The sequence below is a fragment of the Heterodontus francisci genome, chromosome 13 (genome assembly GCF_036365525.1).
Source record: "Heterodontus francisci isolate sHetFra1 chromosome 13, sHetFra1.hap1, whole genome shotgun sequence".
Taxonomy (NCBI): domain Eukaryota; kingdom Metazoa; phylum Chordata; class Chondrichthyes; order Heterodontiformes; family Heterodontidae; genus Heterodontus; species Heterodontus francisci.
In genome coordinates, this window is record NC_090383.1 from 16407624 (window position 1) to 16426469 (window position 18846).

At 40.2% G+C, this 18846-nt stretch overlaps 1 protein-coding gene across 10 annotated transcripts in view; it reads left to right on the forward strand.

The window, feature by feature from the left end:
* The window catches only part of ralgapa2 (Ral GTPase activating protein catalytic subunit alpha 2), a 616204-nt gene extending 598692 nt beyond the window's left edge, over window positions 1–17512 (forward strand). For 5 of the 10 annotated variants that reach the window (XM_068044392.1, XM_068044401.1, XM_068044398.1 and 2 more), the window contains one exon: window positions 2772–5418. In XM_068044392.1, coding sequence (XP_067900493.1) covers window positions 2772–2926 — 155 coding nt within the window. In that variant the 3' untranslated portion in view covers window positions 2927–5418. Of the gene's footprint in view, window positions 1–2771; window positions 5419–17072 lie in introns of those variants that run through there. The other 5 variants (XM_068044400.1, XM_068044396.1, XM_068044394.1 and 2 more) reach the window with 4 other exon arrangements.
* The last annotated feature ends 1334 nt before the right edge of the window (window positions 17513–18846 follow it).

Genomic DNA, 18846 nt, shown 5'->3' on the forward strand with positions numbered 1-18846 from the left:
GATAACCTTCCACCCCTGTGCTTATCAAGAATCTATCTACCTCTGCCTTAAAAATATTCAAGGACTCTGCTTCCACCACCTTTTGAGGAAGAGAATTCCAAAGACTCACGACCCCCTGAGAGAAAAAATGTCTCCTCATCTCTGTCTTAAATGGGCGACCCCTTATTTTTAAACCGTGACCCCTAGTTCTAGATTCTAGACTAAGAAGATCTCCAGCTCAAGAAGGGGAAACATCCTTTCCACATCCACCAATGCCCTGTATAGCTGAAGCATAACCTCTCTACTTTTGTATTCAATTCCCCTTGCGATAAACGAAAACATTCTATTAGCTTTCCTTATTATTTTCAGCAACAAAGGTGACATCTTCACTAAGTATGAGGAGTAAGTAGTGATGGAGGTGAAGTATGGTGACTCTTGACATCAACATGTTTTATGAAAAAGTTTCTTTATATATTGAGTATTTGGAATTGCTGGGTGTTCACTGGCTAACTCTATCAATTGTTTAATTTACAGAGACATAAATTTGAACCCAGCGCATGAAGGGTCCCTGACAGATATTTAAACGTTTTAAATATTAAAGTTGGGATTATCTTGGCTGGCTTGCCTGATAGTTCTGAATTTACAAGACAACACTTTAACTGAATTTCACACTAAACTCTTCGCTTTCAGCAACTCGGAGTTATGATTTATTATAGGAAATTGTAGTTGAAAGAGATTTAATTGATAATACAGTAATCTGAAAGAAGTGATCAAAATGGAGCCAGTTGAAAAGACAAAATTGTACAAAGATCTGCTTCAAAAGAATGTTATTAAAAAGGAAACTAGCAAAATATTTGAAACTTGACTATTAACAGTATGCTGGCTCATTTTATTTCTCTACTTTTTCTCTGGGGGTTATCATGGCTTCTTTATCCTGTTGTGCATTCTGATAAGGTCATCATTATTGCCAGCTTATACTCTGGTATTGAGCTTTATAACATTTTCTCAAGAGTTTTGATTCATTAGAAGATCGGTTTAATATATAAGCTTTTTATTTTTTTTCTCCTGTCTGTTCTCAGATATCAGCTATTTATTCCTCCTGTAGGTACTTTCAGCTCTACAGATACTGAATTCAAAAACAGGAGGGGCCAGTTTCATCTCTAGATTCCAGATAGGTAATGGACTTAAAATACATTTTTAGTTCATTGCCTATCTGGAATTCCCCCCCCAACTTTTTTAATAAATTAACTGTAACAATGCATAATTGACAAGTATTGTTGCAAATAGATATCCTCAAAGCATTTGGAATTTCTTCAAAATGTTACGGTTTCTTCCACTACTCATTTCAAATGTACATATGCAGAATATCCCAATAAATGACATGGATATCATTTCCCTTTAAGCAGTGAGTGAAATACGAGAGCTGAATTTTTCCACCTTACTTTATGGACGTCAGGACCTTTTTCACGTCGCAAACCCGATCACGGGGCTGCCGGTTCAATCTTCCAGGAGACGCCCAATTAAGAACCCGCTTCCAGGATCGCTGTCCAACTAGGGATGAAGGGCGGGTTGAGGATGCAGGAGGATGAATCAGCACACGTGATTTAAAGGGCGGCCGGCAGCCTTCACTGTGGCAGCACTGAGAGCTGCTGAGGTGAATGGCTCAAAAGAGGGATGAGTGAGGTGGATGCGAAAGGAGGCTGAGGAACCGGCAACACCCGAGCACTGTCTGTGACATCAGTCTGCAGAAGCTACTTTTGCAATGGCGAGCCTCTGCCTGCGGATGAGCTCAGACTTGCTGAGTTCAGATTGCATGTTGTTTTCATGCTGCTCCAACCTCCCACTGTGCACTCGTCTCCTGTTAGTTGACGAGCTGCAGACGCTGCGGGGTAAAATACCATTTTCCTGGAAAAATGGTTAATTGATTCAATAGCAAGCTCAATTGGCTTCCTTCCGCTATTGGGCAGGTTGCTGGCCAGGCACACAAGCCACCTGTGGGAAAAGCAGGGAGGAGGCAGGAACATGTCGGCATTTCTGTCCAACACCATTTTTTCTAATATCCCCGCACCCCCCCTCCGCCCCCCCCCCCCCCCACCCCCCAAAACATACTTGCCTCCAGCAGCCTGGGAAAAGTCATTCCCCCCGCCAGATTCTGTTTAATATATATATATATAACTTCAACGATCCAAAGTTATTGAGCCCATTCAGATTATTGCTAATACTAGTGTCACACGCAGGTCGAAATTACACTGTTCCGCCAAGCGCATTGGTTCGGGAGCACACTTCAAATTGTGCTCATTCTCTCAGGTACACAGGCACTAGTAGGCATGTTTTAAAAGTTAATCATATCAAAGAATATTTAATATACTAAGAAATTGACTGGTATACACTAATTAAACCATTAACTTTTTTAAAGGTTATTTTCAGTGATTTTTCAATCAGGTTACCCACATGTGGAGGACTGGACACTCTTATTAAAAGTGCTTATTTTTGGTCATAAGCCCATTTTAAGCTTTATTAATAAAACTGCAGCAGATTATTTCTCTTAAATACATTGAGGAATACTTTTAATGGAAAGGAAAAAAGAAACAATTATGTTCTATTACACTTCCCAATTGTGCTGGTTCATTAAAGATTTTGCATTTGTAATTTCATTTCATCAGAAACTTGAAGCCTAACCAGACCCAAGAGCATTTGCCCAAAGCAGAAATTCTACTCCCTCAATGTTCTTTTTAAAATTTATATAGATTTGAAACAGCAAATTAATTTGCTAATTTTGTGTAATTTTTCAGGTTATCTTAATGGAAGTCTAAGCACTGAAATGCCCTTGGCTGTAGGAACTGACCCTGCAGATCAGGTTTCCCCACCACTGCCGCGTGCCACAAAAAGCAAAGTCTCTGGGAAACTTCGCCGCTCTGCCAGTTCACTGAACAAATCTTCAAGCTGAAGAACTTTACATAGTCAGGTTGTCAGCTGAGGCTTGCTTTTCAGCCTCTTCATTTTTCTACTTATATTCTGTCCTTAAAAATAACATCCACTTTAGATGGGATTTGAACCCTCCTTTTTTCTTTGATATAAAGTTGAATTGCAGAAGCAAGGTACAGAGAAGGATTGGCATTAGAAGATTCCCAAACTTGGTTGACTCATTTAAAGTGTAAATGTCAGCAATGTGGAGGAGATAAGAGAAGTTGTTATGGTATAGGGGCGACATGACATGCCTCCAGTCATCTTGGGGTGGATACATGCTGTCATGTCCATGCCATAACAGTGGTAACTATGGCATGTGACGTTTTATAGTATGAAGTCATTGCTAGTTGCTTAGAGAGGCCACACAATGATAACCACGCTCAGAGACTGTCACACACTGGTGTTTTGTACAATTCTGAGAGACTGAAAATGGACTCAACTTACAGCTCTCTTGCTGTGGCATTGAATTATGATGATACCAGGCAGTCTAATCCTTGAGTTAAAACACTGCCTTTTAATGTTATCAATCGATATTATGCCAAGTAGAAGAAGGGAGGCCCATTCTTTATCGGCTGAATTGTACATGAGAGCCACCCAGGAATCTTATGAGGATTTTAAATACCAGAAGTGAAAAAATTCTATAAAATGTTCAGCTGTAATCCCGAATATGAAAATTGTGTGTGCATATAAGGATGTTTACTGTGGCCTCTATTTTGGCTTAACTGATTTCCCTGTCCTCAAGCCATCAACTGGCTCCTTTCTCATACTCCTCCTCCTTAATTCCATAAAATGTGACTCCTGTAACACTCAAGTGTAGGATGATAAAAGTTTAGTAAATTACTTAGAACTCTAAGCTAACAGAAACTCTGATGCTGCTGCAGGCTTGTAGATTAGGTAAAGCACCAGAGCCACTGGAGCAACTGCTGAGCCATTCGCCCACATGTCACATGGTCTCTCTGCATTTGATTATTTGCATCATGTTTGAGTGACTGTAAAGGGGAAGCAAAGAGAAAAAGCTTTTTAAATTATATTTTTTATCCTGTTCCTTGTAAGATAAGCTTATGACTAAAATCAAAGAAAGAATAACGTTCAGATTTCCAGGTAGGCAAACTTTGCCCTTTTAATATATATGTTGATCTTAAACTATTTTGCTCTTACAAGTTATAAGCACAAATATGACAGGAGGATGATACAAAACAAGCATTTGAGCTAATTTGAAAATGAAACCATATCATGCATAACTTATTTAATACCTATATGATGCATTACTTTACAGCGAAGGTTTATCTGCAGTTCTGACAAGTTTTCAACTTGGAACTGTTAATTGGGTGCCTCCTGCACAAGCCATATCTGATTATAAACTGTATACATTATTAAACAGTGAAACATAAGAGTTAACATTCTAGCTGTTCCAATCTTTCACTGCAGTGTTTTTGCCTTGTTTTTGTTGTAAACATTCCTCAATATTTAGTTCTCATTTCAGAAAGGAATATGGCCACTGGCAATATAATACTTCTAAAGGTGCTGCATTACGGAATCCATCATTCAGTCTTGGCCTGTTCTGAAAATTTTGAATAAACAGCCATCGGGTTATTTTGAAGTTTCACCACCCAACTACACTTTTAGCCACAGCTTCAAAGCACTGAATTATAGGACCAGTTTCCGACTGTTTTTCATCATTTCATTGTGTTAAGCCACAAGAGAACCTAGAGACAAACCCACTGCATGTGTAGATACTTAATATGGGACCTTTTCTACTAAAAAATACTAGTCACTTCTTGTGACTTGAAGATTGTGACAAATAGAACAGTAACTCCATTAACATTTTGTACGTGTGCTCTTGCAGTCATTTCATTTTATATCATACTCCTGGAAAATTTTCTGTCTTCCTGTATGTTTCAATCAGCAATTGGCATATGGGTTATCTGGACTATTTATTGCTGAAATTATGTTTTGTTGAGTACTCTGAACAGAAAAAATGTAAGAATTTGATTTGATCTTCCAAGTTCTGTTAATGTCTACTAATGGGATTTTTTTTTTTTGCAATGAGATCTTTAATGTTCTGACATAATGTTACTTATGTGTTCATCTTTGAATTAAATGACAGTACTGTTTCCGTTGCACTTGTTCTTTGTGTACCAGTCAAGTGAATGTGCTCATTGGTTGTCAGATGTATAATGCTTTATTTTTATTATATATGTAAATATGGAGTAATATTTGATAAGCAGACTATAAAAATCAGCCTTTGTAAGTTATGATTCAACTCTTTCATCTTGCTGTTGGCTTTAGTCAATTATTGTGCTTGTTTAAAAATACAGCCAGCGCCTCAGGTAATCTGCACTCGGCATATGGAGCATAAAATTTGAGATGCAGTCTTGTAGTGTTACAGTAATTCTTGTTTGACGTCGCATCCTTGCTTACCATGCTACAGCTAAAAATTGTACCTTTCTATAAAGCATCATTTGTAAATAATTAGTTGTCAGCTTAACTTTTGTTTTATCTGTTTGCTTGATCTTTGAACGTTTAAAAAATCTTTCTCAATAAGAATATTCTTTGCAGCTTTTTAAGAATGTTTTCTTTAGAAATATGTAACTTTATAATAATGAATATTGTAAAACAGAATTAAAGAAGTGCACACACAGCCTTTAGATATTTCCTAATTCACAGTGTTCTCAGTCTGAACTTGAAAATGCCATGTGCTTCTTGCTTATTTTTGATAAAGGGTTAAAAAGTGGCGAGCTAAAGGCAACTATATTTGAATGCGTATGTTCTTCCTGTCTGAATTATGCCTCAGTTACTTAATTTTATGCCCAAGTACGTTGATCTGTTTATGTCAACATATTATTAGCCTCACAAGTGGCTCAGAATTAATTGAATTATGGGAATTCTAGTCCAGATATGTTAACAATTCATTAGGAAAAATGTGGTTTCACAAAAATTAAAGTTGTATGCTTATTCTAGTTGGATCAAAAGTTTTAGGATTTATTCCACTGTAGATGTCTTCCATTCAGTGAGAAAACCTGCCCTCTTCTGAATTTTCTTCCACGTGTCAATCACTATAAACTGTGTATATACGTTAATCCCTTTGGTTAAAATTTCAGTTCTGAGTGCAATATGATACAGCAGTATCTGAATTCTAACTAGTTTAATTCAGCAATTTAATGTGGTGACATTCAAAAGCAATAGAAAATAAAAGACTGTTGTGCCCTTATTGTCACAGTTGTATAACTCCAAAGTACTTAAGTGTTCATCAGATACTTTCTAACTCTTATTAATGTATAGGCAGATATTGCCTGCAGCTTTCTTGTAACACTGGACTTTTTGAAAATGCCAAAGAACTCTTAAATTGCTGAAAAATGCCCTTAACCACTCGTATAAACCCTCAACACAATAATTGTGCAGTGATGTGTGATGCTGGTACCCACTCTCGCCATTTCACATTTGTTGCTTTATACCAGAGAAAACATACCCTAGGAAAGGTTGTAAAGTCATACCATTTTAGATTTTAACATAAAATACTTTCTATGTAAATTTAAAGTAATACTTAAATTTTATAGAACTGGATTAAGTATCTCAGAATTCTTCTTGTCAAGCAAAAGTTGCACTGTTTTTGTAGAGACACTGGTCTTGTGGCATTTTATTTTTGAGTTTCCACCAAATAAGCTCTGAGGTTTATTTTTTGGGCATGGGGCAGGGGTTGATGAATAATTGCATCTGAAGTGAAAGTAATTAATCATAAACAACCATGTCTGGTCTGACTCTAAAGCAGTACCTACAGCAATAAGTTATTTGACTAAAAGTGGAGGTTAGCTTGCATGGCTCTGTGCCATAAACTACAGTCTGGGCAATAGCTTTATGCCAGCAAAACATACCCCAGGAAAGATTGAAAAGTAATACCATTTTAGTGTTTAACTTAAAATATGTTCTATGTAAATTTAGAACAATACTAAGATTTTCAGATGTCCCTGAACTTTCTCAATTTTTTCTGTTCAAATTGAAAAACAATTAGTAGTTTTGCATATCTTTTCATGACTTGTTATTTGACTATAGGTAGTGCTGTATTTCATCATGCAGCTTTTGTGTTCTTTTCTAAATATAATGCAGAAGAGCTGGAGTATTAGACATGCAGTATTGTATTTCAGTATCTAAGTATTTAGATTTCCCAGGTTAACCCAGTACCGTCTGTAGACATCACGCATTGTAGCTAGTAGGAATATCAGAGTACATTTGAAAAACTGTGTCTTGGCTACAACACATTTCTGTCACAAATCTAAATTATTTATGACCAAAATTTTGTTTGTTCGTCATGCACTTCTATTTAGCTGCTTTTTCATTTCTCCCTGTTCTGTCCTTCCTTAATCCAGTCTCACTGCTGCTCACACTGCTCAAATTGGAGAAAGTAAAGCCCTTGCAAAGTTCTGGTTACCAGTCTTCAACCAGCAGTGTAATTTCTAAAAGTGATAAAGAGCTCGTTTTAAAATTTAATGTTTAAAAATTTGGCTCCTGGAACATGTTTGGAGTCTTTCAGAGGTGGGATTTTTAATTATTGTGCTAGAGCATCCTAGCCTAGGCTTTAGATAAGTCTAATTCTAGTAATCACTTCTGCTTCTTTAGGCACCTTGCTATATATTATTTGGCCACCCTCAAGTGAGGGGCTGTATACGTCCAATGCATCTATTTTTATACATGATTTTTCTGTAGTTCCATCCTCGATATTACACTGCTTTTACTATTGGTCATGCTAATTTAATTGCTGTTCAAGTTCTTCTGTTTTCTTAAAGAAGAAAGAAACGTAATAATATGCAGTACCAACAGCATGAACCACCTCTTCCAGGTGATCTTGTTCCTAGATGTCAAACACCATCAGAAACATTACACAGCATATCTAGCATTTATATAGTGCAGTATAACTGGAGCATCAGATCAAACCTAAGATGGTGGGTAGGCAATTTACCTTGTCAATGCTTTTGCATGGTCATCTGTCAGAAGCTTCCTGGAATTATGCCACTGCCTCTCTGGAATCACCTGACCCATATCATTCTAGGAACATTTTGTTAATACATTAGCATCCTGTGCTACCAGCTACCTCTGAACAAAAGCTCCTTTTAACATGCACGTTGTCCATTTCACTCATCTCGTACTCAAAGATTGTCACATTTTTGCGCCGTATGTGTGTTTGCGGAATGAACCTTGTGCTATTATTAACTGGCATATTGTAAAGAGAAAGCAGAACTGTTTTTGTTCCCCCTCAACTCAAAGAAGCCTACATGTATATGTATCTTAAATGCCATGTTTGATTCATTTAAAGACATAGAACATCTATTATTCTGTCTGAAATTGAGATGTACATACTATTTTCTTTATTTAAACATATCCTGTCTGTAATGATCACTAGGTAATATAAGTATATTCAAATAAATAAAAGTATTGCAAATATTAGTTCAAAGTATAGAAATACTACTGTACATCCAACCACAAAGCAAAATCAGTTGAGTGTCTCATGAAGTTACCCAGCTGAACTAATCTTAAAGACCACTTGAAGAAACTGGTGCAACACTGAGGTATAATTATTACCTTTTTAGAATTTTAGGAAATTCCTTTTGAATTGCAACCCATGGAGAATATAAAAGAGGTATGTGCCTCTTGATATTCAAAATCTCAATTGTACCTGCAAAAGATGGTGTCAAAAATGTTAGTTTAAAATCCATCCATTTAAGCGTGAAGGTGCCTGTTATGGGTGCGAGAAGCTTCCTCAATTTACTACCTGCTGCCTCATGGAGTTATTGGAAAGTGTGAATAGTCACCTGAGCCAGCATTACAACCTGTTGCATTCAGCAGTAGCACCTCTTGCCTTGTTCTGCCTTGCTATATTAACGCAAACTGATTTAAGAGAAACGGCCAAATAACTGGAAGGAAAAATGATCTGGACATTTGCACTCAAACACTTAGATGTTTGTTCAAAGTATCTTGAAACATTTGCAAAGATTTTATCTTTCAAGTCTTTGTTTGAATATGAATAAAATCAGCTATTGTTGGTCTTTGATATTACATGAATAATTCATTTTAGAGGCTCTCGTTTCTCAGTCTGTAAAATATGGTTTATAAAAGCAGAAAGCTTGAGGATGCTTAACTATATTAATATATCAAAAATATTTTTAAGATGAAAGTTCAGGATGCTTTTGTTATGTGAATTGTTATGAAGAGAGATTTCATTAAAAATTATGATTTCAAACTAATTGATATTTTGTTTGAATGTTAATTTTATTCTCACTGATGCAATGAAGCTAAAGTTCCACTGCATTAAAAGAAAAAAATTGCAAAGTGAATTCCAAAATATTGAATTCATTATTAAGATCTCTTTATTAAAAGTGATGGGCTGCTGAAAGCAAGTTTGTGATGCATTTTATCACTTAATGTCCATATTCAAGATGATATTGGTTAACATGACTTTTTAAAACAGTGAGGAATTCACAAAACTTAAACAGGTTCTTTGTGTTGTGTTTTCCATTTTAATGCAGGATGATATTGATCTTAAAAATAAACAGAGTATAAGCAAGGTTAAGGAGGAGAAAAGATCCATTTCTGTTCTGCAACGCTACTTATTTGCTTTATTTGAAATAATATTCTGGCCTTATTTTTTAAATGCCATTTAATATTTTATGTGTTTAGATGAAGTTACCCTGCCTCTATATCAGCAGTATCTTCTTTCAGCATCATGCCGCAAAATGAATTATATCTTTATGCTGATAACAGGTCTGTATCTTTTTAAGTTTAGGTCCCATAAGTCCAAGAGACACAAACTTGAATGGATATGGCAGACAAGTGGTTTAGCCATATACTGCTAGATCTGGCTGGACCACGTAAAGCGCTATCGGGTCCAGCTCCCATCTGCTCACTATTCCAGGATCATCCTGGAATGTAAAGCTAACCCTGCCTTTGTTTCTGTACTACAAACTGTATTCTTAAATTCCTCACCCCTGTCTCCTCCACCTCACTCCCAGCAACAAGTGTGAGGAGGTCATGGACTTCCTTGTCACTAAGATTGAGATGCATCTAATCAGTTACCTCTGCCAAATCCCTCCCCCTAGCCTACCTGGCCAAACTTCAGCGACAACTTATATTTATACTGTGCCTTTAACGTAATAAGACGTCCCAATGCTTCACAGGAGCATTATAAAACAAAGTAGGACACCGAGCCACAGAAGGAGATATTAGGACAGATGACCAAAAGCTTGGTCAAAGAGATAGGCTTTACACTGTGTCTTAAAGGAGGAAAGCGAGGTGGAGAAGTGTAGGGAAGGAATTCCAGAACTTAGGGCCTTGGCAACTGAAGGCACAGCCACCAATGATGGAGCAATTAAAATCCAGGATGCACAAGAAGCAAGAATTAGAGGAGAGGAGATATCTTGAAAGGTTGTGGCTGGAGGAGATTACAGAGATAGGAAGGGGCAAGGCCCAAGAGTAATTTGAAAACAAGGACGAGAATTTTAAAAGCAAGACTGCTTGACCGGGAGCCCATGTAGGTCAGCGAGCACATGGGTGATGGGTGAATGTGAGCTAAGAAATAGGCAGCAGAGTTTGAGAGTAGAATGTGGAAGATCGGCAAGGAGGGTGTTGGAATAGACAAGTCTAGAGGTAACAAAAGCATGAATGTGGATTTCAGCAGCAGATGAGCTGAAACAGGGGCGGTCAGGCAATGCTACAGAGGTGGAAATAGGCGGTCTAAGTGATGACACAAATATGAGGTTGGAAGCTCAAATGTGACACCAAAGTTGCAAACAGACTGGCTTAATCTCAGACTGTTGCCAGGGAGAGAGATGAAGTCTCACTCTAGGGAACAGAGTTTGGAGCAGGGATCAAAAATGATGGCTTCAGTCTTCCCAATATTTAATTGGAGGAAATTTCTGCTCAGCCAGTACTGGATGTCAGATAAGCAGTCTGATAATTTAGCAACAGTAGAGGAGTCAAGAGAAGTGGTGATGAGGTAGGGCTGAGTGCCATCAGCATACATGTGAAAACTAATGCTGTGTTTTCAGATGATGTCGAGGGGCAGCATGCAGATGAGAAATAGGAGGGGGCTAAAGATAAATCCTTGGGGAACACCAGAGATAATGGTGTGGGAGCAGCAAGAGAAGCCATTGCAAGCAATTCTCTGACTATGATTAGATAGATAAGAATGGAACCTGGTGACAGCAGTTCCACACACCTGGATGAGTGTGGAGAAATGTTGGAGGAGGAGGATGTGGTCAACCGTGTAAAAGGCTGCAGACAAGTCCAGAAGAGTGAGGAGGAAAAGTTTACCTTTGTCACAGTCACATAGGATGTCATTAGTGTCTTTGACAGAGATGCTTCGGTACTATGGCAGGGCCAGAAATCTGATTGGAGGGATTCAAACATGGCATTGAATTTAATTTCCCCCTCCAACCCCCACCTTGGGAGTGGGCTGGGAGGTGGGGAGGCCGGAGAATCGGGAGGGAAGATGGGGAGCAAAGTGCCCATCACCTTCCCAACTCCCCTGATTGTTAGGAAAGGGAAAGTCAAGGACATCCTTACTGCCTGGAGATCAATTAAGGCCCTTAGGTAGCCAATTAATTGGCCACTTAAAGGCCTCATCCCGCCAATGCTGGCATATAACCAGCAACAGGGGGCCAACAACACATGGGGAGGCCACCCAGTAAAACCAGGTGGCCTCCATGTGGGCTGGTGAGGAGGGGAGGACTCCTGTTTGGGCATTTTATGACCAACAGAGGGCCCCCAGTAGCAAAGGCCACCACTGTGCCAACACCCACCTCCTCACTGGGGCCCTCCTGACTGGCCCAGACACACCTGCCCCACTTAGCTCCAGTCCGGAATCCAAGGTTGCTCCTGGTCTTTGGCATCCTGCAGTACCATCAGTGGACACTGCTTCCGGTGGCACTGCTGAGCTGCCGGTGCTCTGATTGGCCAGGAGCTCTTGGAGGCAGGATCCCCATCCTGAAAGGGATGGGACTGCAGTGCCAGGCAGTTAATTACCTGAGCACTGATAAATGTAGCTGGGGGTCCCCTCACCTTTCTGGCCTGGCGTCGGGTCCCCCACCAGCTGCACTGAATACAGCCATGGAAATCTGGGAAAGGTGGGAATGGATTTGGAAGGTGCCAACACATTCAAGGACTTTAGAAAGGAAAGGGAGGTTGGAGATGGGACAGTATTTTGCAAGGGCAGTGGGGTCAAGGGTTGTTTTTTTTGAGGAAGGGTTGGTAACAGCAGATTTAATGGAGAGAGGGGCAACACTTAAAGAGTGAGAGCCATTTACAATGTCAGCTAACATGGAGACCAGGAGGGGAAGTTTGGTGATCAGCAGTTTAGTGGGAATAGGATTGAAGGAGTAGCTAGTGGGTCTCATGGACAAGATGAGCTCAGTGAGGGCATGAGGGGAGATAGGAGATAAACTAGAGAAAGATGCAAGTTCAGGACCAGGGTTGGGGGAGCATTAGATGAAGTATGGCCAGGTGGGTTAGTGGAAGGCAGGGGTGTGAAGAGGCAGCTGATTGGATGGTCTCGATCTTAGTGACAAAGAAGTCCATGAGCTCCTCGCATTTATTATTGGAGGAGACAGTGGAGAGGTTTGCAATAGAGAAAAGAAGCTAAGGTTATATTTGCATTCCAAGATGTTCCTGGAATAGTGAGCAGTTTTAGCAGATGAGAGCAGGACCCGGTAGAGCTTTAAGTGGTTCAGCCTGATCTGGCAGTGGACGGCCATTTTCTTTCAAGTCTGCATCCCTTGGACTTAAGGGAGTGGAGATGAGGGCCATACCGGGGGAAAGGCTAGGATGAGAGAGACTGATCTTTTTAATGGGGACTAGAGCATCAAAGGTGGAGGTGAGGGTGGGGTTGAGCAAATCAATAGCTGCACCAATATTGTGGTGAACAGAAGGCCAAAGGCTAGATACTTCCTGTAAAATTACACCCTGCCCTAACCCTAAACTCACATTCTTCTCTAATTTTTCTTCTATGTCCCCTCATGCCCTCTCTGAGCTCATCCTGCCCATGAGACCCACCTTCGACCCTCTTCCCACTAAACTGCTGACCACCCAACTTTCCTTCCTGGCTCCCAAGTTAGCTGATATTGTTAACAGTTCTCTCTCTTCATGTACTGTCCCTCCTTCAAATCTTCTGTCATTACCCCTCTCTTCAAAAAAACAACCCTTGACCCCTCTGGCCTTGCAAACTACCAGCCTATCTCCAACCTCCCTTTCCTCTTGAACATGATGTTGCCTCCCAAATCCATGCCCATCTTTCCTGGAATCCTCCAATCAGGTTTACACCCCTGTCAGAGTTATAAAACAGCTCTTACCAAAGTCGTAAATGACATCCTATGTGACTGTGACAAAGGTAAACCATCTCTCCTCAACCTGTCTACATCCTTTGATATGGCTGACCACACCATCCTCCTCAAAACCTCTCCACCATCATTTAACTGGGCGGCACTGCATTTGTGTGGTTCCATTCTTATCTGTCTAATTGTAGCCAGAGTATCAACTGCAATGGCTTCTCTTCCTTCTCCTGCACCGTTACCTCTAGTGCCCCCTCCCCCCCCTCCCCCCCCCCACGGATCTATCCTTAGCCCCCTCTTATTTCTCACCTACATACTGCCTCTTGGCAACACCATCTGAAAACACAGTATCAGTTTTCACATGTAAGCTGACGAAACCCAGCTCAATCTCACTATCACCCCTCTCAATTCCTTCACTATCGCTCACTTATGAGACTGCTTATCCAGTACTGGATGAGCAGAAATTTCAACAACAATAACTTATCATGTTAAAGGCACTAGATAAATATAAAATGTCCCAAAGTGCTTCACAGGAGCATTATAAAACAAAGAATGACATTGAGCCACAAAAGGAGATATTACCAAAAGCTTGATGAAAGAGGTAGGTTTTAAGGAGTGTCTTAAAGGAGGAAAACAAGATGGAGAGGCGGAGAGGTGTAGGTGTAGGGAGGTGTTCCAGAGCTTGGGGCCTAGGCAACTGAAGGCGCAGCCACCAATGGCGGAGCGATTAAAATCAGAGATGCACAAGAGGCCAGAATTAGAGGAGCGCAGATATCTTGGAGGGTTGTGGGGCTGGAGGAGATTACAGAGATAGGGAGGGGCAAGGCCATGGAGGGATTTGAAAACAAGGTCAAATACAATAAGTTGAGAGGGGAAGTGAAGAAAATATGACTGGCAAAGAGAGGATATGAGAATAGAATAGCAGTGAACACAAAAGGGAACCCCAAGATCTTCTACCGGCATGTAAACAGTAAGCGGGTAGTAATGGGTGGTGTGCGGCCTATTAGGGACAAAGAGGGTAATGTATGCTTGGAGGTGCAGGGCAAGGGCAGAATACTTAATGAATACTTTGTATTGGTGTTTACTAAGGAAGAGGATTCTGCCAAAATATCGTTGGAAGTGCAGATGTAGTGTTAATGGATGAGGTGAAAATTGATAGGCGGGATGTACTGGAAAGGCTGGCTATGCTTCGAGTGGATAGGTCACCTGGTCCGGATGGCTTGCATCCCAGGTTGCTAAAGGAAGTGGGAGCAAAAGGGCTTGCCATAATCTTCCAATCTTCCCTAGATACAAGGGAGGTGCCAGAGTATTGGAGAGTGACAAATGTGACAGCCCTATTCAAGAAAAGGTGTAAGGACATTTCTAGTAACTACAGGGCAGTCAGTTTAATATCTTCGGATGGTAACATTTTAGAAACAATAATCAGGGAAAAAGAAACACAAGGCACTTGTAGAGGTTTGAGTTAATTAGGGACAGCCAGCACAGATTTGTGAAAGGCTTGACTAATTGATTTTTTTGATGAAGCAAAAGAGAAAGTTAATGAAGGGAATGCAATGGATGTGGTCTACATGGATTTTTAGAAAGCCTTTGACAAAGTACCACAAAAGACTGGTTAATATAATTGAGGCTTTTGGAATAGGAGGATCAGTGTCAGCTTGGCCAATGGTATGAAACTTGGAGGTGTGGCAGACAGTGAGGATGATACCAATCAACTGCAACAGGACATAGATAAGCTAGCAGAATGGGCAGACAAGTAGCCGATGGAATTTAATGCAGACAAATGTGAGCTAATGCATTTTGGCGATAGGGAGAGGCAATATAGACTAAATGGAACAGTTCTAAAGAGTGTACAGCGACAAAGGGACCTGGACCTTCATGTGCATAGATCTTTGAAGGTGGCAGGACATATTGCGAGAGTAGTTAGCAAAACATATGGGATCTTGGGTTTCATAAATAGAGCTATTGAGCACAAAAGCAGGGAAGTTATGCTGAACCTTTATAAAGCTCTGGTTAGGCCCCAACTAGAGTACTGTGTCCAGTTCTACTCACTTCACTTTAGGAAAGATGTGAGGGTCCTTGAGAGGGTGCAGAGGAGATTTACCTGAATGGTTTCAGGGATGAGGGATTTTAGCCGCAAGATTAGGTTGGAGAAGCTGGGGCTGTTCTTGGAGCAAAGAAAATTGAGGGGTGATTTTATAGAGGTGTACAAGATTGACATTTGGATTTGGTAGACAAAGAAAAGCTGTTCCCAATAGCTGATGGTACAAGGACTAGGGGACACTGTAATCAGTGTAAGGTTCCTTCCCCTTACTGGTACAGGAACAGATGTGACAGAAGTTCAGTTGTGAATCTACTTTATTGAGACAAAGTCAGAACAAATTGATTAAGTTTTACTCAAACTAAAGCAATAAACTTGGGCAACAATTTACAGTCTAATGTGGGCTATATACGTCCTGTATTAGTTCTGGATTTATTTCTTAGATAATGAAGGAGTTTAAATACTGTGCAGGTGCATCTGAAATAAAAACAGAAAGTGCTGGAAATACCCAGCAGGTCTTGCAGCATCTGTGGAGAGAGAAGCAGAATTAACATTTCAGCTCCTTTCATCAGAACAGGTGCATCTGTAGCATTAATACTTCCAGTTCTATATTTGGTAAATATTGAGTGCTCTGATCAAAGTAAAAATCTGTCTTATCTACATTATAAGAAACTTGTGAATGTAGCATTCCCAAATGGTTAATGCTAGAGCAATCAGAAAGCAATCATATCACAATAGAAAGCAGCCAGTTACTCCTTTAAAGCCGTGTCTCCAAAAATTGGACCAACAGTCATACCAAATGTGTATCCTAACCAGATCCTGGACCAGCTTAACAGTGGCAGTGTGTTAAACCTACCAACCTCCCAACATTATCATAAAAACATGAGAAACAATTCTTTCTCTCCATTTTTTGTGCTGCTTGTGATGGTACCATTAATCCCATATAGAAATGATCATTCACACGCCATTCTCAGGATACCTATAAGTAATGTCACAGGGCGATCTATTAGACATCAACAATTTTGATAGTGTTTTCAGCTCTTGATCAGACTTTTCCAATTGACATCAAAGTTTCTCCTGTATTTCTTAATTCTTTGCTTATGTGTTTCCCTATATAAGTACACAACTGAGAATTCAACAAGAAAAATATGGATATAACTAAGTTTAAAATCTAATGGCTCCAGTCATTTATATATTTAAAAATTACAAAGGAGAAAGGTTGGTCATCAATAATTTTCAGTCTCAAGTCTTTGCTTCTCTCATTTTGTTTGAAATTGTTTCTTGTTTTCTCTTTTTGACTCTTGTGCCTTTCTGCTTTTTAGGCTACAATTTTATTTCCTATTGTCATGAACACGTGCTATGGAGAATAATGATTTTTTTAAATCCATCGGCTGGAAACCTGAATTAAATTTTTTAAAAGGTGACTGCTAGCAGCTAAATTGGCCACCGCAATTTGCACCAAAACACCCTACGTTCCGATACATCGAGGTGGAGTCGAATTATCTGGCCAGTCCCCTCCAGAACAATCACTTTGGGAATTTTGAGTGAATCACCTGGCTAGTCCCCATTAATGAGACATTAAAGGCAAACACTTGGGACATTAAACTGGTGGAGACGAACCACTCAAAGGCAATCACTTGAACAATGGGACCCTGATTGAGAAAAGGGAATTCCTAGACATGAACTATTTAAGTTGCAAGAGGAAATATGCACTGAGCCATCATGTGACAGGCCCACCCTCTGTGTGTTTTAAGCTGTTTTTTCTTCCTCTGCAGCCAGACAAGCAACTAGATACTGACCAGAGGAGACCCAAGTGGGGGTCCCTCTCTCCAGTCAACCTTGCAAGTTTCGAACCCTCAGTGCTGGCCATAACTGCCTAAGTCTATCACTGCAGCAGCTAGAGACTCCGTGAAGGACTCATCTGCATTGCTGCTTCCAGGAGAACCACCAAATCTGCTGTCCACATCTACAAGCCGGAAGCCTCAGGACCATCTAGTTCAGCCGGAAGCCAACTGAGTCACCAAACTCCACAGAATGTATACTCCTTTTTGTTGGTCTGGACTCTAATCTGACCAACCTATCCTTCCCCACTTTCTAAACTATTTGTGTGTGTTTTTGTGAAACTCAAGTGTATGTGTGTGTGTGCGCGTGCGTGCATGAAAGTTGGACCGTAGTTTATTATTTTACTCAGATCGGTTTAAGTACAAAAAGCGAAACTTTGTTAAACTCAAGAAAACGTGTCTGATTGGTTCTTTTATGATCATGGGAGGTAAATAGTTAAACACTCACTGAATTGAACAGCACATTCACTTTAAAAAAGACAAACGCTGTTGTTGTCAAACAAGCAGACGGACAAGAGGGGAGCCCTTCGACCCCTCCTCACCTGATCATAACAGATATTTGGGGACTTTTGTCCGTAATCAACCCAAAGATGAACAAGAACTTGGAAGTGGGATCCTAGTAATAATTTTAAAACTTCAATACAGGATTTCTTGTGGTTTTCAGGGCGAGAGCACAATATTATCCACATTAGAAGCCAGTATCTTCCTAGAACAGAGTGAAATAACTTGGGACAATTTAAAAGCCCTATCTGTTGTCGCTAGGCATTCAGAGATAACTATCCGTCCAAAAGCTAGGAAACCTGAAATCCTAAAACTTGTGACCAACCATTTTGAAATTGAAACTGAAGAACTGGAGATAGGCTTAGAAACCGAACTAGACAGAATAACATTAGAAACCGAAATAGACAGAATAACATTAGCCAAGATACAGCTAGAACAGTGGAAACTAGAACTAGAATTCCAGGAACGGAGGGAGGAGAGAGAATTTCAGGAAAGGGAGAAAGAAAGAGCTTTTCAGCAGGAGAGGCAACTTAAACTAACTAGGGGAAGACTCAATGTACCCAGTGACGGCACCGCTGGTGAGAGAACAGCCCCTAGCTCAGGACCGAGAACTGAGCTCTTAAAGTTCTCCCAACTGATACCAAGGTTCAGTGAGGGGTATATGGAAGCATTTTTCATCTCTTTTGAAAACCTTGCAAAACAGTTGAAGTGGCCAGTGGAGGGCTGGACCAGGCTGCTGCAAAGCAAATTAACAGGAAAAGCCCATGAGATTTATTTGCTGTTGTCTGATGAGAGTTCATCAGGCTATGAGATGACCAAAAGTGCTATCCTGAGTGCATATGAACTGGTACCGGAGGCGTACTGTCAAAAATTCTGAACTCCCTGAAAGCAGCTTGAACAAACTTACAGTGAGTTTGAAAGGGTTAAGCAACTCACTTTCGACCGGTGGATACAGGCGCTTAAGATAGAGCCCACCTATGAAAATCTCAGAGAGGTGATCCTTCTCAAGGAGTTCAAAAACTCACTTCCCCTTTCTATTAAAAAAACCTATGTCTTGGAACTAAAAGGTTCCAAGAGCCAGGCAGGCAGCAATCCTGGCCAATGAATATACACTTGTCCACAAGCCGTTGCCCCAAGGCAAACCATTCCCGAGTCACCTCCAAAAACAAAAACCCAAAAAGGATAGAAGGTGGGAAGATGATAGGAG